The sequence below is a fragment of the Chelon labrosus genome, assembly GCF_963514085.1.
Source record: "Chelon labrosus genome assembly, chromosome: 2".
Taxonomy (NCBI): domain Eukaryota; kingdom Metazoa; phylum Chordata; class Actinopteri; order Mugiliformes; family Mugilidae; genus Chelon; species Chelon labrosus.
In genome coordinates, this window is record NC_140338.1 from 16978851 (window position 1) to 17004977 (window position 26127).

Genomic DNA, 26127 nt, shown 5'->3' on the forward strand with positions numbered 1-26127 from the left:
AAAGTGGGGAAAGCGGTCGAACTGTAAAAGTTCATCACTCATTTCTGTCCCTGCATCTGCAATAGCAACCGGTGAGGACGGGTTGCTTCAGCAAGCGAACAGTCTGTCGACTCTACAACTTAGCGGAGGGGAAAGTGTGTAAACAACCACCTGAAACCACGTTTCGCTTGAGCTGAGTCAACCAGTGAATGAAGAATTGCTCCCCCTCTTTTTGTATCCTGTTTTTGAGGCCACAAAGAGCAGGAAACCACGAAAACACAATCAGATTAGCAGTGTGTGTGGGGTTTTCACATGTCTGTGCTCTGAATGTCTTCTGTTACCACTTTTATTTCATATCACGTCTTTATCTTTTTTATCTTTGTAACATTTGTTTGAAAATACTGTATCAGGAAATGAGACTGGGGATCTCCTTTGAATGAAGCTCTCAAAGCTTGCAGGTTTCTGGCATTATTAAGGCCCCTGTATTACAGAGGAGCCCTGTGATGAAATCTCACTTTAATCATTAACTCAAATAAGAAGTTTTAAGTTTGGAAACATAGCTGTTTGCAGCTTGCAGAGCAAAAGTAAGCATGCAAATTCTGAAATCAGTGCCAAGACTGGATTATTTATGCACGACTTCTGTTCGAACGGAAATTTTTAATTTGGCATCCGTACAAGTCAAGACAGCTTCCATCTTTTAACGTAGCATATGTATGTTTATGATGCAAATGAACACATACTGGGGTGGGCAACATTGTGAAAAGATAGTGGACAGTGGTTTTGAATCCAGTGATAATGATCACATTGAAGCAAAGATTACAAGTCTACTGTTGTTATACAGGTGGGTGTTTTATAGACACACAAGTTTGTGTGTGTGAGAGAGAGAGTTTGTACAGCTATCTTTGTGAGGACCCTTTTTGAGTTTTACACCATCGGCGTGAGGACATTTGTGCAAATGGGGACATTTCATTTTTCCCGGTTCTCACTTCTTTACAAGGCTGTGTGAGTGTTAAGACTCGGTTTTAGGGTAAAGGTTAGAATTAGGTTATGGTTAGGGTAAGGGGCTAGGGAATAAATTATGTCAATGAATGTCCTCACAGAGACAGCAAACGTGTGTGTATGTGTGTGTGTTGTCACGTCTTTCTGGTGTGTGCTGAGGTTAGGTCGAGGGGGCATTATGTCAATTAGTTGCTCTGCAGGTGATGTGGTGCGACCCGAAAGATTGGAAGTCGAGGATATGTTTGTGTTGCATGAGTGTTGCCTTTGGAGACACGTTAAGAAACGTGGGTGTCACCCGCGTGACCTCCGATCAGTGCTCATCAATAGATAAACACAAACTAAATCGATTGGATTTTGAGTGAGCGCGCCCTCTCGTAAAAGAGCAGGTTTGTGAGTTTATATGTGTGATTGTATTCATTCATTGTTTCCTTACACATGACTTCCTCCGCCTCCTGCTCGCTGACGTCGCGCAGTCCGTGACGCGCTTTATTTTGCGTGCGGCAGCGGCAGCGGCTGCGCTCCAGCGGAGGAGGAGGAGGAGGAGAGGACTGCATCGTTGTTGTCGGGTTTTCTCCTCAAGTGTCGTCTTTTTGTTTTAGTACACGGCCTGACATTGCAGCTGGAGGGACATACAGACTGCTTACTGTCGATTCTGATCGGCGCATCGCGGCTGTCTTGCGCCAAACAAGCAACGACGGAGTGGATCGCACCTGCCGCGGAGCACGAACAACAAAGACTGATCCAGCATTACGCTTTTGCGGCGGCGGCAGACCGAGCCAGGCAGCCCACTATTCCTTAAAGAAACCTGGACATTTAAAAGCCCGTCGTGCACAAACGAGGCTGAGGCTGCGAGAGAGGGTTTGCGTGCACGAAATGTACTGCTTGGACTTCCATATTGCAGGCCGAACCCAACCGATCCGTGCCTGGCAGGTTTAATTATAGCAACGCTCGCATGCGCGTCTTACTTCGACTCGGACATCCAATACCAGCCCATATTTTAAGGGTCAGGACTCTCTCAGGCCATCATCGGTGTTTATTTAAATAATTGAGTGACCCTCTCTGAACACCCGTTCCTTCAGGACCAGTTTGACGGTCGCCGTCAGCAGCCCCTTGTGTTCAATGATCCCTTAAAATAGCAGATATGTGGGTCAGTCCCGAAGATGTGTTGCTGGCGGGCGCGTTATGGATCACCGAGAGAGCAAATCCATACTTCATCCTCCAGAAGAGGAAAGGCCACGGCGATGGAGGCGGAGGACTGGCGGGTGAGTCCCACCTTTGCACTGTAGTGACTCGATGACAAAACAATATCAGCATTTCGTTTTAATCCGAACATTTGTGGTGATGAAAACGTGTCTTATAACGCGTGTGTTCCTGCTGAACCTCGGACAACTCATGATAGTGTGAGGATCACATGACCAATCAGCTGTGCGTTGGCCTTTCACCTGGAAGTGTCCAGCTGTCGAAGTGTCGAACTGAATTGTTCACACTCTTGTCAACCTTTGACCATGTGCGCTGACTTCAGACTAAATTAGGGCCAAAGAGTAGTACATGTCTGATAATACTGTCCCCTCATACTATGGTTAACAAAAAACAAAAAGATTATTCCTGTTAGCAGGGGAAATTCAATTTCAACCATTACAACAACACAAACAATTGGAGCTGTGGTTCTTACTGTGCAGCTGCTAATGGCCACAACAACGGTGAACTTGTCTGACCACCAACCAGAGATTCTGTTTGACTGGATCATGCTGAATCATTCCCCTTCTTCCTTCTCTCACTCCTCCTCCCTCTCCTCTTCAATCCAAAATGGGTCAGGCAGCCGGAGGAAGCGGAGGAGGAGAGACAGGTTATGGAAGTGACTGGTTACGGTTCACACGTTGGCAGCCTGAAGTCATGGTTTTGTCTCCCAGAATTATGAAATTTGGGTCATTTCTTGACCAGGATACAGATGATCACAAACTATGATAATGGATAAGAGACAGCTGAACATCTTGGACAGATAATATGGTACACAAAAGCTATAGTTGGTCAGATTGTTTGGGTTTTCATTATATAAATGTATATTCTATTATATTGGGTTTTGTACAGTAATTCTATGGTGAAATATTTGATGGGCAGAAATTGACTGTGCCCATCAATGCTAATTGAATATACTGGGAATAAACTTTAAATAAGTTGACATCATCTTAAATATTGATGCTCAACATCTGGATTTTCCATATTTCAAATTTATAATGAAGATGAGATAAGATCTTTGGGTGATACCCCAAAGGGGAAGTTCAGACCTAATGAAACATTCCCACACACTGAACCCGGATCTCTGTGGGACCCTTGGTTTTGTGTGATTCAGTACTGAACTGAAAACGAAGCCTCTGTTCTGATTGATCGGTGTTCATCTGTTCAGTGTCAGTTCCCCTCAGAGAAAGTCTCACTTTGTGTCATTCGGTGTCACTGCCCACTGAGCTTTAACACGAAGAACTGTGACGAGTAAAATCTCTGAGGACCAGTCTGACTGAGGAGTGGGCGATACTGAGAAAACCTTATGTCATAGGAGTCTCCTGATTTTATGTCATTATAGTATTGATTTAAATATTGTGTCTAAAAATACCCACTTTGCATGCGCCCCCATCATACACGAGCAGCAGATCTACAGATGCACATCATTTTTTTTTTAATTTTAAACAACTTTTCCCTTTTTTGTGAATCCTAGAGGTGAATGTCCTTAGAAGTTTACATAACCAAAAACTACTCAGTATTGCACAGTTTTGCTTTTTATCAGTTACATGGCTCACTTAAGTCCCAACCCCCAGAGAAGAGAAAGCAAGTATATTTTCTGAAAATACAATGGAGAAAACAATTATGGACAGAATAACCAAGGACGAATGTTAAAACTAGTAAAAAACGGTACTTCATCACGTCGATCAGTTATATTTTATTAGTCAGTTACAGCACTATGAAGTTTAACAGATGAGCTGTACATTTGTATTTGATGCAAATGTTTTGCAAATCCCTGTATTTCCATAAAGCACAGAGACATTCAAACATTCAAAGAAATTTTCCTCAGTGAAGTGTTTCTCTGAATGTAGACAGATTTCCATCACTTAATAGTGAACATAAACATTTTGCTCAGCTTCTTTACATATTAGAAAAAGAATACAGTGGTTACTAATGTAAAATGTTAATATTGGTGATATGATCATTTCTTATGTTATTAATCAGACCGGCAGCCTCCGGCTCTCTGGTGAGTTCTCGCCGTGGTAACACAAAGTGTGCTAAGTGGTGCTAGGAGGGATGATGTCATTGTTATGTAAAAGCGGAGCTTGCTGACTTGCATTGTCTGCCAGTTGGCACTCAGCTCCCAGTGACACTGGCACTGCCCTCGAACTGATCTTCCAGAGAGAGGGGAAGCCATCAGCAGCAGGGTGGAGCATCTTTACTGGTCCAAGCTCCGATCAGCAATTTCAGCGTCAACAGACCTGGAGCTCCAGGGTCAGAGCTATGTTTGGAAAATGGCGAATAGCACCACTAGAAAACAGCAGCGTCTTTGTGTGGCTACTAGTGGCAGCATGGAGACGGATGAAGAGGAATTTATGCCACGCAAACAGAGAAAATGACAACTAGTGAGGGTAGAATCGCAGAGAAACATCATGCGTGGAAAGAGCACAGGATGTGATGGTCTGCTCCTCTGGCTTAAAAAAGAAACTGGATGTTCGTCCACTGGGAAGTTCCTCCAAAACCTCTGAGCCTGACACGTCAAACGGGACATCCTCTCTCTAAATAAGCATAGTTCCACATTTCACATAAACACTATAATTCCCCCATAAGTCAAACGATCCGAGCTTAAGTAAATACACTCTAATTTATCGTTGCATACCAAATAAAGAGAGCAGGATTTGGAAACCACAGTCAGAGTCAACTGTAGTTTTACATTAGCACAAAAAACATGAGGAACAGCAGTCTACAATCACAAATGGTGTTTGCAGCCTTAAAGGTATATGCATTAAAAAGTTGCTGCAACTAGTATGCAGCTGTTCCCAGTCTACATGAGAATTACAAATCTCTCCTACACATGTGATGTTTGGCGACTTTACTGGATAACCACTCAGAAAGTTTCATCAAAACCCAAGGTCTGGCCTCAAGATTCACTAGATCCCAAACTGATCAAGTATCTGTGGGATGATCCACAGAGGCCCCTCCCTTCAACCCATAGGACCCAAAGGCCTCCACTAACAACATTCTGGTCATAATGTTATGCCTGATCAGTGTTTTTATCCAATATGTGTGTGCAAACTTGGATGAGCCGGCTCAGCTGTGTGCTTTAATGTCATCTGCATCAAGAGCTCTCAGCTTTTAATGGTCACCTGCTGTATAAAATCACAACAGGGATTAAATTGTCAGGTTTTATTCAGAACCTGCAGAAGTAAAGCTGCAAGGATTTATTTATAGAAAGTCTCCCGTCCAAGTACCCTGTGTCTTATAAACTAATCCCTGCCGTTGTCCCGTGAGGAAGCAAAAACAACATATCATAAAACAACTTTTATTCGTTTTCACATGACATTCTGGTTGTTGTTTACACCCGTTCCTCCTCGAACCCAACAATAATCTGTCAGTGCGAGCCTCCGGACTCGGCAACCCGCTGCTTTCTTCGTGATCTCTGGGGACTCCAACCATGTGACACTGTACAAGACTCTCTCCTTCTATTCATAATTCATCATATAATTTTACACTTACTGTGTAATCTTGAGTTGCTACAAAGCAATATCCCCTCCAGGTTTGATAAAGGTTTGTCTTTTTTTTTACTATGGTGTCAGTTGTTACACAACTTGTCACCGTGGCGCTTATACCATAAAATTACACAATCTTTTGAAAAAGAAGGCAACACACTGTTTCGCAATCCAGTTGAAAATTACTGTATGTTTGTCTCGTGTGAATGTGTCATCTACACCGTAGGCAACAACTTGTACTCTATGACTAGTTTTTTAATGTCAGCTGCGTGGTGGCGGGTGGAAAAATCTGAAATGTACACCGATCAGGCATAACATTATGACCGCTGACAGGAGAAGTAAATAACATTGACCATCTCGTGACAATCCAATGTTCTGCTGGGAAACTTTTGGACCTGGCATTCATGTGGATGTTACTTAGACATGTAACACCCACCTAGACCAGACCAGGCACCCCCACCCCATAGCAATGACACTCCTTGATGGCAACAGCCATCCCCAGCAGGATGCAGCCTGACACAGACACACACACAAAAAACTCAAAAAACATGAAGAACAGGACAAGGTGTTGACCTGGCCTCCAAATTCACTAGATCCCAAACTGATCAAGTATCTGTGGGATGCACTGGAGCATGCCTGATCTACAGAGGCCCCTCCCCTCAACCCATAGGACCCAAAGACCCCCACTAACAACATCCTGTTGCCAGACACCACAGGACAACCTCAGAAGGCCCATGTCCATTCTCTGATGAATCACAATTGCTTTGGAGGCACAAAAGAGACCTACACAATAGTAGGAGGTGGTCATAATGTTATGCCTGATCTGTGTATCTAAAAGCTGAAACCTGCATACGGTGATGATGATGAAGAAGATCCAGGCTTGTCTCAGATTTCTGTTATTTTAAGCTGTATTGTTGTTTTTCTAAGTCTAGGGGAGCCTGTGGTCCTCTGTGTGTTCACTGTAAACATCCCACACCAGCAACTCTGCCTCCAGGCTGGTGGATTTTGGCAGAGAGAGAACATAAACTATTAACTATTAAACAAAAAAAACAAGAAGCTTTTTTTCGTCTTATGGTTTCAGTTCAGTTTCCTGTTCTTGTGCTAAGTGAAAAACGCAGAGAAGGCCATTTGTTTTTGCTCTTACAATAGAGCAGAGAGGCACAAAGCGTCACATGACTTTACAGCTTGTTATGCTCAGAAGGAGATTTCTCGCTTTGAGTTTTCCAGCCACACAGAAACAATTAACGGAGCATGTGCCATTAACAGCTGCATTGTTTCCTGGCTTGTGTGCTGTATTTTTGTTTTGGTGTTTGCATGCCCACTCATTCAGTGTGGAAATGCATGACTGCTGTAAAATGTGACTTGGAACATGTAGTCACATGGGTTTTGGTTCATGAGTTAACGCTCTCAGAGACACGTGCGTTTGTTTGGAGTGGCCCCTTCCACGAAGACATGTAAATAAACAGTCTGTTTTGGGTTTCACTTTCAACAGGTAGGAAAAGGTGGTCTTTACAAACCTGGTGGTCTCACCTGAGTTTCCCGTGTCAAACCTCAATTTGCACATCGTAGGTTGAACCACTCAAGTAAAGTCAAAATGTGCCGCTATTCGAGAATCTTCACACAAGACTGCGAGAACAAAAGGTCGATACTGACAGCTTAGCACATTTAGTAGGTTTTTTTGCTGAGTGGGTAACACCTGAAAGCCTCCTCTGAGGTCAACGTGCGAGCGCCGCTTGTGACTGTTTTTTAACCTTGTGATAACACTTGCTTGTGGCTCTAGGTGGGGTAAAACAAAGTGCCATTAGTTGCCATTGTCATTAGTTTTGCTGCGTTAGGTGAGTCAAGTCAGCTCCGGCTGACTTTTTTATTGACTTCTTCGTCAACATGAACAGGGTTAGGTGGTTACAAATTAAACGGCACGTTTTAGTTCTTTATTGGTGCATGCACAACAGTTCTCATTTGTTCTATGGTTATTGGTCCCCGCCTGGCTGTTTAGTGAAGCATGATATACTTTATATGTTGTTTCTTTTGAGCGATGAGAGGAACTGATAAGGATTAAAAGAGGAAGGCCAGTGAGTCCACGCCACACAGTCTTACATCTGTTTATTACCTTTTTTTATTTAGAAGAAAACATCTCTGCCTCCAAAGCCTGACTCGTCTCCTCCCTCCCTTCCTCCCCCTCCCACTCATGCTGTCTCTGTGTGACTCATACTCGGTTTGCCCCGATGAGATGAACAAAAATAACATGTCTCTTGTGGTAGTGGAACGTATACCTATACAAGAACCAGCAAACAACAGCAGCTGCAAAATCGGAAAGTGGCTAGTGAACCACTGAAACTGTAAGTGGTTGTGTTAGGAGCGCTTCATAAAAGGTGATCAGATTGTGTTAGGATTTTCAGTTTACTAAGCATCTCTTTTGCTGGTGAAAGATCCAGGTCACCCCTTAAAATACAAAACATCTGCAGATGTAATTGTTGATTAATCATCACCGTTTACATTTAGTATCTTTGACCCGTGTGTTTCCCTGTGACCTAACAGACGTATTGAATGCTTGTCCTTCCCCATCAGTCATTTGCAAAGTTTATTTAAGTATTTAGCGTCCATATTTTTGTAGCAGTCCTTTCCTTTCCTTACTTTGCTGCCATTTTTTTGCGTCTCACGGCAAGTTATTGTTGCCTAATGCATCAGTGGGCCGATGTGCAATGATGTGTTCTCATGCATGAGAAATTCTTCGTAGCACTAACCTGATGAGACAGATGTTTTTGTTGCTCAGAACTGTCTGAGAAGTTTTGATTTTCAGGAAAAAAAATGTATATCACTGTCTTCTAGTCAACTAACGGACCAGAGCTGGACTCTGATTGGTCAGACCGCTGTGTTTCGGACACAAGCACGTTGCTCGAAGCCTGGGAAGATGGACTCTCGTGTGATCTCATGAAAGTCCAGCTGCCCTAGATGGTAACCACAGGGATAGTAGTGGTGTAAAAACTCTTTTGGTGATTTATTTAATTGGAGTGGTCTCACTCATATTCTGCCTGTAGTTCTAAGATCCACCTCCCCGTGGTTTGTAAAGTAGGCTTACATTTAAAAAGACTGTGGTGTCCTAAGCCCACGCTGAGATAAATCTGATGGTGTCCGCAAGATTATTTTCTCAGCTCCTCCACAAACACAAAGACGACATACAGCTGCCTTCACATGCTGAGTTACCCTGCCGTCTCTTTAAAAGGGTAATTCCCCTTTAAAAGAAGAAGCGAAAGGGTAAATGCTAGTCCAAGTCTATGTCTTCAATCTGGCACACCAAGTAGGTTACAACGAATCTCTGAAGTGGTGGTACATGTTGATTAGTCATTAACAAGGCCAGAGGTTGAAGTTCAGAAATGCTTTGTGTACGACTGCTAATTTACAAAATGTGGTTTTATTGTCATACTTTTCAAATGTATTTATCAGTGCAGCATAGTCATAAACACCTAAACCAGAGTCTATCACTTAAAGGTAACCGTTTTAAGCCCGGGTGACACGTCTAACAAGTAAACTAATGCATTTAATATAGAGCAGAGGTGTTTAGGCCACAGGATGTTTATCATACGCTCAAAACATAAAACCACAAGACTTCATGGGTTTCCCCTTTGAAGTCTTTCCCCTTAAGCGCAACAACACGGTGTAAAAGTATTGTCTGTCAGACACCTCGGTCAGACACCTCATCATTTATGGTTTTTACATGTGTGTTCGGACTTTCGTTTTCACGCTGAATCAATTCACAGGTCAAGCCACTGACATTAAGGAGTGTTTCGCGTTTCTTTCTTTTGCATTTGTTAAAGGAGTTCCGACGACAAAAGTATATTTGAGTTTTCTGTCTTTAATAATCCTTTTGTGGCCTCTTGCAGGTTTGCTGGTTGGGACCTTGGATGTCGTTCTGGACTCGAGTGCTCGAATGGCCCCTTATAGGATCCTCTACCAGACTCCTGACTCTTTAGGTTACTGGATCATTGCTCATGGTATGTGCACATCCACCCATGGAACCCCATGTGTTTGAAGGAAAGCAGGCCTCCCACTCACAATGCCACTATTCTGCACATGCCTTCCTCGGTTTCCACAAACATATGAGATCCTGCCTTTTCCCATGTTAGCTGCTGAATGCCAAGCATTACATCATGGCCCCGGTGGTTTCAGAGGGCAGGAGAAAAGGGAACGGGTGCAGAAATCAATGGTTTCCAGCTAATCACTTGGTGGTGTTTCATTAGGATTTCGTGCTGTTCAGCTGTTTCTTACAATTGGCATGGCTTCCTCTCTGCAAACTCTCATTTGTTGTTACCAAATTTAAAGAGTAAGAGTGCTCTGTAGACAGTAAATCGTGCAAATTAACTCTCAAGATTGACTAAAAGCAGCAGTCTTTTCTGCACCAGCTGTCATATTTACTGTGCTATTAAAGTCCCCAGGAAACCGCTTGTGAAGAAGTGTTAGTTGTTTCTGTATATTCATGTATTTCCTGTGTTAAAAAAAAAAAAAAAAAAAGGTAGCTTTACCCAGTTTCAAAGCCTGAGCAAGCACTGCCCTTTCATGTTTGAACTGAGAGCTGAACCCAACAGTGCTGTTAGGGAGGGAGAGACATGAAAATAAGGGGCCGTCCACACGGAAACGCAAAAACGCAGAAATTTTGCATCGTTTTGGCCGATCGTCCACACGTATCCTGTAAACGCATAGCCTTAAAACGCACTTTTCTGAAAACGGGTCCCAGGGTGGAGAAATTCGCAAACGCAGCTCTTGCGTTTCTTTGTGGACGGCGAAAACGGCGAAAACGATGATGTCATCGCCACACCCCCGAGCAGCCTTCCACCTCCCGCAAGACATCTCATAACAACATCAACAACAATGGCGGACTACATGCTAGTTTTCCTGCTGGAGACGATATTGAGCCTATTAGGGTTACTAGGGCAAAATATCACGCTCCTGTGCCACCACGCTGAGCAAAAAAGGCGATTTGTAAACAGCGCTCAAGATTTGTGCGCATGCTCCGCCTCTTCCTCTCCGTTTTTGGTGAATTTCTGAAACTGAAACAGCGCCACCTATAGGCCTGGAATATGAAGTAGCGTTTTCGGTCGTGCTGAAACGGATCCGTGTGGACGCGGATATTTCTTGAAACGATGCCCTCGAAAACGGAGAGGGAAAAGACCGTTTTCGTACGTGTGGACGTGGCCTTAGACGCACCTTTAGTAGACGCCCCCAAGTGCAGGATGAGTCATCAACAACCACATGTGGTTTTCGAAAAAAGGCCAAACTCTAAAATACCATCCATAGGTTTGCAGTTTACAGAAAAGAAACAACTAATGCAGGTCAAGTCTGCCAAACTATAACTCTGAATGGAATCTGTAAATTGACTAGAAGTGTTTGCGGCACATTAAAGACAAAAATAAGTTTTTTAAAAAAGCCGCAAACAGGAGTCTGTATTTTGTATTGTTTTTGACTTTGTCTTGCCCCAGTCTCTTCTGTGGTACGGTTTTGAGGTAGCATCCTATAAGTATCTTTGGGAAGGCATGACAATATGACAAGATTGCCATTCCTGATCTGAAATGGAGGCCTACGAAGACTAGCTTGGCTTTGAAACAGTGTGGGCTCCCCTCTCCTCCTCCTCCCCTCCTCTCCCCTCCCAATTCTTAATTCCCCCCTCCCAGAGATAGCAGGAGAGTGGAGCAGTCTGGCAGACGTGGCTAATGCAGTCAGTGTGCACTCACTGAAGGGCTGTTTGCAGCAGTGCTGGGGGATAATGGTCCACAGAGGCAGCCATGACTGCAATCAGCTTCTCCCGTTATCAAAAAAGACCAATATAAATCAGCACCCATTTAAGTGGTAACTCCTGTATTTTTGTTTAAAAAAATAAAATTAGTGTGTTCTCAATTCCTCTATTAAAGGGGATCTCCTGGCTCGCTGTGGAGCGCTGCAATAGTGCTAAAGATATCTCAGAGCCTGAGGGGAATCTAAAAATATTCAATTTACTGTCATAGAAGAAGAGTATTATTATTATCTCTGGTGGCAGTGAATCTGATGGGGTTTAAACTAAATTAAATCAGAGTTACTACATTTCTGATTAATGAATATCTGCTAATCAGCTATGCATGAGTTTAATGTAAATATTTCAGTGGTTTTAAAATGCATGTGTGGTGTTGCGGCACAGTGCTGCTATATTATTTCTGAAACATTACACCTTCATGCTCCATGTTAACTCGATGCCTGAGTGCTCTGACCTCCCTCCTCCTCTCCTCCCCTCCTCCCCTCCTCCCCTCCTCCCCTCCTCCCCTCCTCCTCTCCTCTCCTCTTCCTCTGCAGGAACCTCCCGTAAAGAGATCACAGAGCACTGGGAGTGGCTGGAGCACAACCTGCTGCAGACCCTCTCCATCTTTGAGAACGAGAATGACATTACCACCTTTGTCAAAGGAAAAGTCCAGGTGAGTGCCATCTCTGTGCAATTAAAGCCTTAGTTAAAAGTTATTTTTTTTAAATCCTTTGATTTAGAATCACGTCATCGTTAATTTTAGATAGAAATGCGAGTGAAGAGTGAAAAGCACGGACATTTAAATAACTTAAAATATACCGGACTTTTTGATCTAGCAAGGAATGAATCTATAAATATTTGGTGTACAGACAAACTTTATTGTTATATTCTATATACATTTTATATAATATATATTCATAGTCTTAAACCTAAGTTGAGTTAAGTGCTCTAAAGTGTAGTAGTCTGTGTCTGACATGTGAAACAACAATCACATGTCAACCGGCCACTGCTGCTGCTGCTCCTCACGTTACAATCCCAGTTTTCACGGCATCATTCCCTCTTCATCTTGCTGCAGGGCATCATTGCAGAGTACAACAAGAACCACGATGTCAAAGAGGACGACGACACGGACAAGTTCAAGGAGGCCAGCGCCAAGTTTCGGAAGCTGTTTGGGATGCCTGACGAGGAGAAGCTGGTCAACTATTACTCCTGCAGCTACTGGAAGGGGAAGGTGCCTCGACAGGGATGGCTCTACCTCAGCATCAACCACCTCTGCTTCTATTCATACTTGCTGGGAAAAGAAGGTTCGATTTGAATCACTTTTTTATATTCTGAATTATTTTTATCTGCTGATCATTTGTCTCAGAATGTGAGATTACAGTGACCTAAATGATCAGTGTTGTTTACAGTCTTCCAAGTCAGGTTTACTTTCAGGTTTACAATAACATAAAACTTTGAGTGTAGTGAGCTACTGGGGTAATGTGGTACAATGAGGTCTTTAAGATACGATGGAGCTAGGCCTTTAAGGACCTTCTATGTAAGGAGGAGGATTTTAAATTATACTCTAATGGTCTACGATTTTACAGGGAGATGAGCTTTGTCTGACTTTCCCAGTCTTTTTGAGCTTAGTCCGAGTCTTTAAGACTGATTTTTAAACCATACTAAGGGCTACCTTTGACTAGTATTTTCCTTCTCCCACCGTCAGTCAAACTGGTGGTGCGCTGGGCAGATATCACGCAGCTGGAGAAGAGCGCCACCCTCCTACTGCCTGACGCGATCAAGGTGAGCACCCGCTCCAACGAGCACGTCTTCTCCGTTTTCCTCAACATCAATGAGACCTTCAAGCTGGCGGAGCAGCTGGCTAACATCGCCATGCGCCAGCTCCTCGACAACAAAGGCTTCGAACAGGACCGCTCGCTGCCCAAGCTCAAGAAGAAGTCGCCCAAGAAGGTGTCGGCACTCAAGAGGTAGGAACTGGTGCGGAACGGGAACACTTCTCATAGATGCATCGATAATAATCCCTGTTTATACGTGATTATATAATCCTGGTTATGCAGAGTGAGCAAACAACAGTTGCCCAGAAGCCTAAAATGATCTTGTAAGTTTGGGTTTTAGGGTTTAACTACAAGAACACTGCAGCTATGTGTTTTAAAACAAAAAGGTACTGTGAATTTGAACTCCGTTAGGTCTCTGTGGGCCCTTAAAATGGACTCAGGGTCCCAAATTTGTTTGTTCAGTACACTTTATGTAAGCTCTTTTTGGTTTGGCTGCAGAGCAGTGTGGTGTGCATCTGTTTTTAATGATGACTGCCCTTGCATAATGCTTCATTGTCTCCACACAAATACGTACATTCATTCCTTCGCCCGGACTGTTTAACCACGAGGAATGAAAGCACCGTAAATATGAAAAGTCTCTTATCTATGTTTTGCATCTTTCAGAGATCTGGACGCGAGAGCAAAGAGCGAGCGCTATCGGGCGCTCTTCCGTCTGCCCAAAGATGAAAAACTGGACGGACACACAGACTGCACCCTGTGGACTCCCTTTAACAAGATGCACATCCTGGGGCAGATGTTTGTTTCCACAAACTACATCTGCTTCACCAGCAAGGAAGAGACGCTGTGTAGCCTCATCATCCCCCTACGGGAGGTGAGTCGTCTGTTTATTAACAGGTTGCAAGACAGCAGATTTTGCAAATTAAGCATTATAGGGTACACTGGCAGCTCTCTGGTGCAGCAGCAGTAAAACTAAAGGCTATAGCAGCATCAAGATGAAAACTATAGCAGCAACACAAGAACATTTAGAATACATACTGATAAAAAGCGCACAGTAGGAGTTCAAGGAAATGGCTAAGACATGTGAATGTTTTTGATAACGTTGAGAAGTAGAGGGTGGTCACTCCCCATCTGCTCTGGAAACACACACTGTGTGCATGGCATCCTTCCTCCCTCTCTCTCTCTCTCTCTCTCTCTCTATCTATTTTCCTGTCTCTCTCCACAGCCTTCTATGTTCCCCACAAGAGCTGCCAAAATCATAAAACCACACAGTAAATATAAATAAGTTCGCTAAGTTTACTGTTACACCTAATAAAAGAAAACAAAAAACTTACAAAAATGAAATGCCAAATAATAAAAAAACCTGTTTTACGACTGGAAACAGGCTGAGTCTGGGCCAGCCTAACATGAAGAGGCAAATAGTTGCGTTTAGTAGAGTTATAGTAGAGTTTTTGGACTGTAATTGCAAAAAACAAAATCCCCCTCTTGCTTTATTCTTGATCTTGGGACAAGTGGTCAGTGTACCTGAGTGACCTTCATGGGATGTGTGAGTTTGGGAGACCTGAGATATAAGGTGGAGCCAGTCCACTGAGTGATGGTATGCTGAAACTAAAATCTTAAAATCAATCGTCAAACATACTTGGATCCTGTGAAAATGGGGCCAGAACAGGGGGAAACATTCCCGTCAAAAAGTCATAGTCTAATGTTAGAAGTGCCACCTTTTGTATCTGTGAAGTGTAGGCAAGCAAAAACTTAACTTGTTATGACTGCACCTGGGCAGCACTGGGTGTAAATATTTGTAGTTGTCCATTAATGAAGTCAACTATCCTGATGTCCTGCAGGTGACCATCGTGGAGAAGGCCGACAGCTCCAACGTGCTGCCCAGCCCGCTCTCCATCAGTACCAAGAACCGCATGACCTTTCTGTTTGCCAACCTGAAAGACCGAGACTTCCTGGTGCAGAGGATCTCCGACTTCCTGCAGCAAACCACCTCCAAGATCTGCCTGGAGAGGGAACTTACCGGTAGTCTTAACAGCTCAGACGACGAGGTGAGAATTGCTTTTCTCCTGTAGGGAGATGAAGTGCAGATAAAATTCATTGTTTTGTGTTGCCTGACTTGTGTCGTGTCTCCAGGTTTACTCCCAGCATGGATCCCTGCTCTCCAGCAGTCCTCAGCACAGTTTGGGTTCGGAGAGCGAGCGTACGTTCAACCTGAACGACAGCAGCGTGCCCACAGCCACACAAGCCCTCATGACTATGTACCGCCGCCGTTCCCCTGAGGAGTTTAATCCCAAACTGGTCCGTTAAATTACACCTTGGCTCATAGTAACACCTTATTCTACTCTGATCCACTCTGTTTCCATTAAATAAAATAATTTGTAATCTTCTGAAATGATTATATTTCCACACTATTATGCTGCGTGGAAAATAAACTGCACGGAGGTAACCTCTTCCTCTATTTGCACAGGCGAAGGAGTTCCTGAAGGAGCAGGCGTGGAAGAACCACTTTGCCGAGTATGGACAGGGAGTGTGTATGTACCGCACGGAGAAGACCAAGGAGCTTGTTCTCAAGGGGATCCCTGAGAGTATGAGAGGGGAGCTCTGGCTGCTGTTCTCTGGTGAGGAAATGTGGAGAGAGACATGAAATAGACACAGGCACAACACACTCTGAGCAAGTTAGTAAGTCATACACAGGAAGACCGCACCCTGCATACTACACTGGAACGCAACACCTTATGAGCCACGCGCAGTGAGACATGAATACCATGCTTTTACTTTTACTGATTTCTAGTGTGACAGGCTTGCAAACACCTGATAAAAAATAGATTTCCTTCTTTATTAACAGTCACCTTGCTTCCCAAACACACTGTCACAGTCTATGTTGTACTTTTATTTTAACTATTCCCGTGATCGAAGCAGCTCAGAGTTTAATAGCCTGGAAAGAAACCATTACCTTTCTGTATTAAGTTATTGAAAATATTAATACACAACATCCAAAAAATGTTTTCAGCAGCATGTGTGGCTCATCATTTACCTTTCAGGAGAGACAAAAATAAAATCAGTCAACACTTCTGCAGTTATTTTCAGAGTAGTTAATAATTGCACCTAAGATGGGGCAAAACAAAAACCTTATATTTCCATCTGATTCAAATGATCTGGGTTGCATGTAAAGCAGGGGTGCTCATTACGTCGAACACAAACTAGCCACCAAACTTGAGCTGTAATGAGAAACTTGCTGACTATACAGCAGCTTGCATCTTTCTCTCTGTCACAGCTTGCTCCATTTTCAGACATGCTCTGGGCTGTTTACTAGCGCAGTGTAGCGTTACAAGCCGCAGCTTGCTCTCATCCTCACCTGCACAGAGGCTCCTCCCCCTTCCCCTGGTAACCTACTTCTGACTCACTCTGCTTGTTGCCAGAGCTCCATTGTGCTCTCCTCAGTCACACTTGCACGTCCAGAAGTGTGTTTTTCTCACGCTAATCCTCTCTGTAAAGAAAACATTTGAAGTTCTAAAGTTGAAACGTTCACTTGTTGCCAAGTTGTTGTCAAAACCAGTTTGGAGAGATTCTTCCCTCGGAGGCAAATTCAGTAAGCAGTGAGGTATGAGGATGACTGTGCACGGTGAAGCTGGAACATGAACAGATGTGCTTTAAATGACGATGTAATTCGAATTAACGCCCATTTTGTACTTTTATTTCATTTTACATTTTTTTGCAACATTTTTACTATTTTATGAACAAACTTTTAAAGTAAGCATAAAGTCTGAGCTCTGATAATCTATTTAAACTTGTGGCAGCCCAGAGAAGTGGAAGAATCATGGAAACAAAATGTGATTTCTAGTCTTTTCATTATTGAAGTTGTTTTAAAACCTTTATTAATCCCTCATGGGTAAACTCTACATTTGACCCATCCATTTATTTGCATGTAGTCATAACAGCTGGGGCTGGAGGATCTCCTGTTTACTAGACAGGCACTTTAACCAACTAAGCCACAGCGCCTACAATTTCCTGCTATTCTGCTCCTCTCTTTCAAGAAATACATTAAAAAATGTGCAAAATTACGGAATCTACTGTATCACATCTGAGTTTATATGCTATGACAGCAGAAATATTTCTGTTGAAATTTAGTATTAAGACCTTTATCATTTGCATATAGTACACATCCATCTCATCACATTTAGAGGTTGAAAGCACCTTCTATGTGTTTTTTTTTTTTTTTGTCTAGGGGCGATCAACGAGATGGCCACTCACCCTGGATACTATGAAGACCTGGTGGAGAAATCAATGGGCAAATACAACCTGGCGACGGAGGAGATTGAGAGAGACCTCCACCGCTCCCTCCCCGAGCACCCGGCCTTTCAGAACGAGATGGGCATCGCTGCCCTCCGCAGGGTCCTCACCGCCTACGCATTCAGAAATCCCAACATAGGATACTGTCAGGTAAACGCGCACACAGGTTCTTAGTTCCATATGAACTGACAGAAACCTGGCGGTCCTTGACAGTGCTTGAATTTTTGTTCTTCTCTGCCTTGCTTCCCTAGGCCATGAATATTGTGACGTCGGTGTTGCTGCTTTACTCCAAAGAAGAAGAGGCTTTCTGGCTGCTAGTGGCGCTCTGTGAGAGGATGCTGCCTGATTACTACAACACAAGGGTCGTAGGTCAGTGTGGGCTTTGATGCTGATGATGTTTGACTGGTGTCTACTACCTTTTTTTTTTTTTTTTTTTTAACATAATCTCCTTCGTCACTTCTCTTGCTCAGGAGCGCTCGTGGACCAGGGTGTGTTCGAGGAGCTGGCCCGCGAGTACGTTCCCCAGCTCTATGACTGCATGCAGGACCTTGGGGTCATCTCCACCATCTCTCTCTCCTGGTTCCTCACCCTCTTCCTGTCCGTCATGCCGTTCGAGAGTGCGGTGGTGGTGGTGGACTGCTTCTTCTACGACGGCATCAAGGTCATCTTCCAGCTGGCGCTCTCCGTCCTGCACGCCAACATCCACCAGCTGCTGGGCTGCAAGGACGACGGGGAGGCCATGACTGTACTGGGCAGGTACGTTTTGGCGATCTTGGCTCTGTTGTTTTAGGTTTGCCTCATGAGTGATTGTTTGGATACAATTTTTTTCTTTGTCTCTTGCAGGTACTTGGATAGTGTGACCAACAAGGACAGCACCCTCCCTCCTATCCCCCACCTACACTCGTTACTGACAGACAACGGAGAACCACATCCAGAGGTGGACATCTTCAAACTGGTCCGCAGCTCCTATGAGGTATTTAACGTTTAACTTTGTGTCCGCCTGTACGCTTAGTCTTTCTTTGGTTCTTGAAACACACTGGAAAAATTATTTTTATTTTAATGTCATATCATGCTGTAGGCCTCTGCTTGTGTCTGTTTACCATCAGTTTGTTGTATTCATTTATTTATGGATGGGCAGTGCTGTGTGTTTTCAAATTTAACTGAACACGTAATATGATTTAAATGTGACAGAGGAGCCCGGCTGTCTCCTAACTCACGCAGTTATCTCCCAGTCGCCTCTTTATTGTTCCCGCTCTAATAACAGTAGTACTGCCACGGTTAGGTTGACCCACATTCACTGCTCCTCTTTTTCCCTTGGCTTCAGAAATTCGGCTCCATTCGTGCGGACGTGATTGAGCAAATGCGTTTCAAACAGAGGCTGAGAGTGATCCAGACCATTGAAGACACGACTAAACGCAATGTGGTAAGGGCCCGCTGACTTATGACGTCACCTTCGTCGAGGTTTTTACCAGAATGATGTCGCTCTTCTGTGGCGTGCAGACAAATAAATGAAAATAATAAAAATAAAAACTGGAGATTCCTTGAAAGTTGCTTATCTCCGCAAGTTAAATTAGATCTGAGCGAAGCAGAAGCAGTCATTATTAGATCACTGGCTGTGCACTAACACTCAACAATATCCTCCCTGTTTTCACTTAATGTAATTATTTTATATTTCAGGTCAGGACTATTGTAACAGAGACCGCCTTCAGTATTGATGAGCTGGAGGAGCTCTATGTTCTCTTCAAGGTGAGTTAGAGATCAGACAAATGTCTGCCAGAGTCTCAGTTACAGACACATAAGCTAAAGATTATTATTTATTAGTTTGTCATTTTGCTCTTCGCAGTTCTTTTAAACATCCAAAACGTCAAAATGTTTTTTCTTAGTTTCTGCTCTCTCATTGCTTTCTTCAGGCGGAGCACCTGACCAGCTGCTACTGGGGCGGCAGCAGCAACCCCACCGAGCGCCACGACCCCAGCCTGCCGTACCTGGAGCAGTACCGCATCGACGTGGAACAGTTTAAGGGCCTCTTCACCCTGCTCTTCCCCTGGGCCAACGGAGCCCACTCAGACCCCTTAGCCGCGCGCTTCTTCCGTCTCCTCGACCAAAACGGAGACACCCTCATCAACTTCCGCGAGTTCATCAATGGCCTGGGTGAGTAGTGAGTGTGCGTTTTTCACAAATAGATGTTCAACACTGTGATTTTCAATTTAATGAGGTGCCGCATTTGGAAGCAGCTACTGATCCCTGAAGCTTGGTGTGTTGTAGGTGTTCTGTATCACGGGGACCTCACCGAGAAGCTGAAGCTCCTCTATAAGATGCACGTCTTACCTGGTGAGTGTGTAGGGATTTGTGGATGATCAGTGATCTTGGAAAGTCTTGATCTGGGAGCAGAACATAAATGATTTAATTTCAGTGGAGCAGGATTATTGCCTCTAGAGAAAACGGGAGAGAGAAAACATTCAGCTTTGTGCTCTTAGTCTCACTTTTGACATAAATGAGAAAAACTATTCACTGTGTTTTAAATTAAGCTCTCAACTCGTTACAAATTTCTGTTTGCCTTTTCATTACATTTGCACCATTGAATCAGCACACTGTCACAGCGTTACGCTAGTTGGTATCGGCACAAAAGAGGAATTTATGAGGGTTTTTTATACTCTGATCCCAGAAATATTAAACCATGTGCTCTTTATTCCTGTAACAGTAACTTTATGAGCAGTCCCCCACCAACTCAACAATAAATATGTTGAGTGTCGGTTCTTTCCATCCTTTTTCATTCATTCATTCATTCATTCATTCATCTCTCATGTAACGGGCACGAGCCACATCTTGTGCTCTCGTTTGTATTAGTCAGATGTATGTCTCCACCTGGCCGTCCTCAAGCAGATGTTAGAATAGATTCGAATTAAATCTTATACATTCATTTCAAAGCCAAGTTTAAATCAGAGTCTTCTTTATCCCCAGAATTCACTCATGAGCAGGAAGAACCCGACTCAGCCTTTGAGGCCACTCAGTACTTCTTTGAAGACATCACTCCAGAAACATCCATTGGTGAGACTTTCTTTCTTTACTGACCCCCCGGCCCCAACTCACATATAACATATATTACATAATCAGTGTGTTCCCACAGTGTAGAGGATGCAACAATTAAAAAACAAAGATCCTAATGACTGCATAATTCAGACAGTTCTTTCCAGCAGTAATAATTATCACAATTGTTTTTCAAATTATACCTTCACTTTTCACCTAATCCTCACACACTGATGGTATATTGCCTACATTTAATGGCAATATAAAGATAAAAGGGGCTCTATTAACAGAACTGGTTAATAGAATATCATATTTCATTTTTTATAGTATTTTTTATTAACATTTATTAAGTGCGTTTTCATTTGTGTATATTCGTTAGCTTAGAATGAGCCCTTCATGTCTGCACAGGGAGCTGGAGTCCGTCATCTTTACCACGTTTTTACAGTAACCCAGAGCGGACCGACCACATACTGGCTCTTCAGAGGCTCTTTAGCTTTTTGCATAACCTCACTGCAATCACAGGCTTCATGCTTTTTAATGGCTGGTCTGAAACTGTATTCAGTTTGTTGCAATCTGCACTTAATCGCGCACGTTGGACCTTTTAAGACAAACTAGGAATATTTTAAAGAAACATATATGTAGATATACAATTATATTGTCAAACGAGTACTGTGAGCCACCTCTGAATTTCTCTCATTCCTAGCAAACATTTCATTAACTACACTAATCCACTCATGGTACAGTCATTTTTTATTTTTTTTTGTTTAGATCTTTATTGTTTATATAATTTTCAGTCATATTTATTTTTCTCATTGACAGACATACTATGCAGCTTCAATATGTTTTCAGTTGATTTCATTTTCTCATCACGAAGCCTCCCCCATTTATTCCTTATGAACTAGGGTGATGTGACTATTTACACTGATAAGGACTTGAGACTGTTACCACAATATTTGCCAACTTGTTTGCAGAGGGAAAACGTGTTTGTATTAACCTGCAGACATTACGCGAAGCCTGGACACTGACAGTGACGACGGCGCATGCACAAGAACAAATGTTTGCGCGATTTTTAAACGAGGCCGGAGTGGATGTGTAGAGACAGCGTAGCTGATCTGAAGTGATGTTTGGATGATCGAGTTTGTGATCTCGGTGGTCGTGTATTTCGAATAAGTGAGGAGGTGGTTTGATATACTACAGTGTGCATTATGGTACAAGTGTTAATATTTAACCTCATCCGCGGTCTGCTCTTTTTAGGCCACGACTCAAAGTGCAGAAGTGAGAAGGACGATGGCTTTGTCAGAGTTACATTCAAAACTGAAAAAGGTAAGCCACACAGTCACGTGGATTACAGAAAGTCAGCATGTCATGTGTTCATTTATGTCTAAGATGAGCAGGAAGATGTTTAAGAGTGAAAATGTCTTTAGTCTTGATCAGCAGCAGACAAAATCCTTGTCTAGATGTACAGTGCATCAACTCAGTGTGATCAGTTATAGCCGTACAGGCAATCTTCCATTCATGAATTTTTTTTCTCTGTAGTATAACTATGATGTGAACAACGAGCTTGTTTTGCAAAAACACAGATGTCAAAACAAGATTTCATTGAATGAGAAGAGATATAGAGTTTTAAGAATTAGAAATACCCCAAAATAACATTCAAGTCTTTTCTTTTCCCACGCTAAAATACTTGATTTTGTATCCGAAACCCTCCTCAATGTTATTAACACATTCTTTGTCTTTGTTTTACAGTGAAGAAACTGAACACTCCTGATTACCGCCACTATCTGAAACTGTGGAACCAGGAAACGAAACCTAAACGAGAAAACACAAAAGACCTCCCGAAGCTGAATCAGGTGAGACTTCATCTGCTGCACGGATTTACAGTATGTAGCAGATAAATAATAGTCTAACTATCGGTGACCTTTTTTTTTTTTCTTCTGTTTTTGTACTTCAGAGCCAGTTCATTGAGCTTTGCAAGACCCTCTACAGCATGTTCAATGAGGATGTTGCAGAACAAGAGCTCTACCACGCTACAGCCACAGTCACCAGTCTGCTGCTGGAGATGGGAGAGGTGGGAAAGCTCTTCTCCTCTGGCAGAAACCACCACAACCACGAGGTCACGTCGGAGCCGAACATGTGTATGAGAGACGTCTCGGATCCCAAAACCACCCGGGAAGAAGCTGAGGGTCTGGAAGATGTTTTTGCCCCTGCAGGTGTGGAGAACAAGGAGGGGAAAGGGGATGAAGGCGAGCAGCTGCCCCCTATGCAAGACATCAAGCTGGAGGACTCGTCTCCCAAAGACACAGGCACGTCATCTGCCATGCTCATCTCGGACGACGAAACCAAAGATGACACGTCAATGTCGTCGTACTCGGTGCTCAGCGCGGGCTCCCACGAGCTGGACGAGAAGCTGCAGTGCGAGGACATTGCGGACGACACGGTGCTGGTGCGCAGCGACAGCGGCTCCAACGGCGAGAGGGGCGGCCGGGCTCACGGCGCCGGGCCGCACGACCGAGGGCTGCCTCACAGCACCAGCATCGACAAAGACTGGGCCATCACCTTCGAGCAGTTCCTGGCCTCCGTCCTCACCGAGCAGGCCCTGGTGCACTATTTCGAGAAGCCAGTGGAGGTGGCGGCGCGAATAACCAACGCCAAGAACGTGCGCAAAGTCGGGCGCCCCCTGCTGTCGACAAGTGACTATGAAATCTCGCTGTCTGGTTGAGACCTCGGAGGAGATTTCACTTTAAAGGACTCAAACGTGATTATCAGTCAGTTGTGTTTTCCAGGAGAGCGAAGGTAAATGTAAAATGTACGTGTATGATAGAACGAATGTGACCAAAACTTCTCTTAGCCTTGTATTTTAAAAAAAAAAAAGAAAGACTGTCAATGTAACAATCACTAGATTTCTGCCCCAGCTAAGAGGGAGCAAGACATTAATATTATGGTTTGCTCAGATTAAATCAGTGTGTACATGTAGTAGCTGTACTTTATAAGACAATATGCATAGGTGTTAATATTGTAATCTCAAGTACTCTTAGGCTATGTAGATGTAAATGTCCACAGATACCGTACAGTACCACACTGGGATATTTATAGTCCACAGCACGTGACCGTGCGTCCGATCACCTAACATTATAATATCTCTTCAAACTATTGCTTCCTTACTTTACGATTCCATTTGCTGCTAATCAAAACTTTTTCCTTTCATTTCTCACTGGATGAAAATGTGAACAAATGCGAAACGAAGCTGTGAAAATTCAACGGTTAGACTGAATTTTCACGTGTTATCGTGTAAAATGGTGTGTCACTTTGGCAAGTCCTGTTCTCTTTTCCACACGCATACCCGCGACTCCCTGGATATCCACCTCCAAAAATAACTGCTCTGGTGCAGTTTCTCCAGTTCTCATCGACTATTGCAAACAGCTGACACAATAACAATAAGGTTAGAGAAGATACTAGCACATCCTGGCTGAAAAGCAAACTACTCATCAGTTACTGTTGTCAAGAACATTTCGATGGTTCAGGAACTCAATGGAAAGCACGTGTTCAAAGATGATTACACTAAAATGCTGTTTCTTTACGTTTTCAACACAATGTGAACCACTAAGTTGTATTTGCTTGCCTTCTGCACTCCATTTTTATTTTTTTTTATTTTTTATTTTTTTGCTCTGAACATTTTTATATTATTTGTTTGTTTTTTAAAGTTGTTTTTATGTGAATACTTTACATTTTAAAAATCCTGGTCTTAATACTCTGGATTCTGGTGCATTGTGTATCACTCCATCTAATTAAAGTTACAGTATGGCTGATTCAGTGCTGCACAGTAAAACGCCTCAAGTCTTTTCTTCATTGACTTCATCAGACAGCGCACTGAGTGCCACTGCCATCTGGTGGAAGATAATTTAATCGACCTGTCTCCATTTCCTCAAGAGTGAGTTGAATCCGTATGAAGTGCAGCTTTACATGTTCCCAAATGGCGTTATCTCTTGTTTAAGAACTTGTTTAAGTGAAAATGTTGCTTACAAAACCTAAAACTTGTGCTTTACTGTAACAACCAGAGTTAGATTCACAGGAAGGGGAAGTAAGTCTCTTTCTTTGTTGATGACACATTCGATTGATATATTTTAAAGAACATGTATCAAGTACTACACACATTAAGGAACGTTGCTATGCTATTTAAATCAATAGTTTTTTTACAGCTGAATTAGATTTTCAGATTTTCTAAACATCAGATTTATGAAACAGATCAAATGTATTGTTTAATCTAAAAGTAGTAAAATGTTGTTCACATGTTAATGCATGTGCATGACTTTATTTATAATATAAAATATCCAAACAGCAAAGACATTTTGAGCATAATGATCTCGAATTGAAGTACATTTTGTGGAATAATACTAATATAGGATTTTACAAAGAACAATAATTTTACTAAAGTAAAGGATCTGAATATTAATGTTTGTTAAATTCAGAGGATCTTGTTTCCACTTACTTTAATATACTAAATCACAACAAGAGTGCATGACAGTGTGACGACATTTAAACCTCAGCTGGTTACGTAGAATCCCCTTCTCTTTCTCGGCGGAACAAACAAACTGAGGTTGTGGCCAAGGTGAACCAATCACAGCTCAGTGAGCTCTCACGTTCTGCAGCTCAAAAGGGCAGTTCCCTTCTCAGACACACACATGTCTCAACACTTTATACTTTGTGAACACTAATTTATTGAATTTAGCGTAACTGATTAGGTAGACCCAGCTTAATGTAATGTGGTCGTATACAAAAATCCATGAAAAAGTTCATGAAAGTTATAATGTTCAGTTCTTGTTAATTTAACATCTAAGAAGTTAGTTTCTGGTGTAGTGTCACAGAAATGTAACATTTTAATGTCATACAATTGGATATCCGAATCAACATCTCTACAGAACAGATTTAACAAAAACCTGCACATTACAAATTCAGACATACAGTATATTGCATTGGACTGCATTTCTTTGGCTGCGTGAATAGTGTGCAAATGAATAGTGTCGCTGAGTTTGTGTGCAAATAAGGGAACATATTTCCCTACTCGCCTTTCCTTTTCCTATTACCTGTTTTTCCTATAACAGACGCTGCACTTATTATGAAACAGACGCTGACACTGCTACCGAACTGCTAAGAGGCCAAACACGGCGCCATGCAAAGGTCTTATCTGCTTCGTGATGAACTTCAGTCGCCGGTTTCATGTCACAGCTCTTTCCTACTTCTATCCCCCAGCATCTGGTTCTTACCAGACAGACCAGCCGTGACAGACAGCAGACTCCATGAATGAACAAGAAGATTAGCTTCACCTCTGACAATCATGTCAAACAAGTGATAACAAATTTTGTAAGACACCATATTGCGGCTGCTGAAGTGAAAGGGAAACGTGCTGTCAGTCTGCAGAACAGACAGTGATTTGACCAATCGGCTCCAGACACTGTTGTTCACATTGTTGTGCTCTCAGTGGCAGAGAGCAAAGGCAGGTCTGATACTGCGCTATTATCACTGTTGTTTAGGGCCGACACTTGTAATGAAGTAAATAATTGCATAATACCAAGAA

The 26127-nt window shown here is 42.9% G+C and overlaps 1 protein-coding gene across 1 annotated transcript; it reads left to right on the forward strand.

Annotated features, from left to right (window-relative positions):
* The first annotated feature begins 1351 nt into the window (after positions 1-1351).
* tbc1d9 (TBC1 domain family, member 9 (with GRAM domain)) lies at positions 1352-24817 on the forward strand. Its single transcript, XM_084571016.1, has 21 exons — positions 1352-2240; positions 9584-9694; positions 12021-12139; positions 12542-12770; positions 13172-13433; positions 13905-14112; positions 15080-15286; positions 15372-15536; positions 15706-15856; positions 17464-17678; positions 17780-17897; positions 17999-18284; positions 18372-18501; positions 18853-18951; positions 19206-19274; positions 19439-19679; positions 19794-19859; positions 20490-20576; positions 21810-21878; positions 22302-22405; positions 22507-24817. The coding sequence occupies exons 1-21, from the start codon at positions 2120-2122 to the stop codon at positions 23272-23274; spliced, it is 3825 nt and encodes a 1274-aa protein (XP_084427142.1). The 5' UTR covers positions 1352-2119; the 3' UTR covers positions 23275-24817.
* The last annotated feature ends 1310 nt before the right edge of the window (positions 24818-26127 follow it).

Coding starts and splice junctions, on each gene's coding strand:
- tbc1d9 (XM_084571016.1), top strand. CDS start 2,120: ATGTGGGTCAGTCCCGAAGATGTGTTGCTGGCGGGCGCGTTATGGATC. Junction 2,241..9,583: donor TGGAGGCGGAGGACTGGCGG/GTGAGTCCCACC, acceptor GGCCTCTTGCAG/GTTTGCTGGTTGGGACCTTG. Junction 18,502..18,852: donor TGGTCCGCAGCTCCTATGAG/GTATTTAACGTT, acceptor CCTTGGCTTCAG/AAATTCGGCTCCATTCGTGC.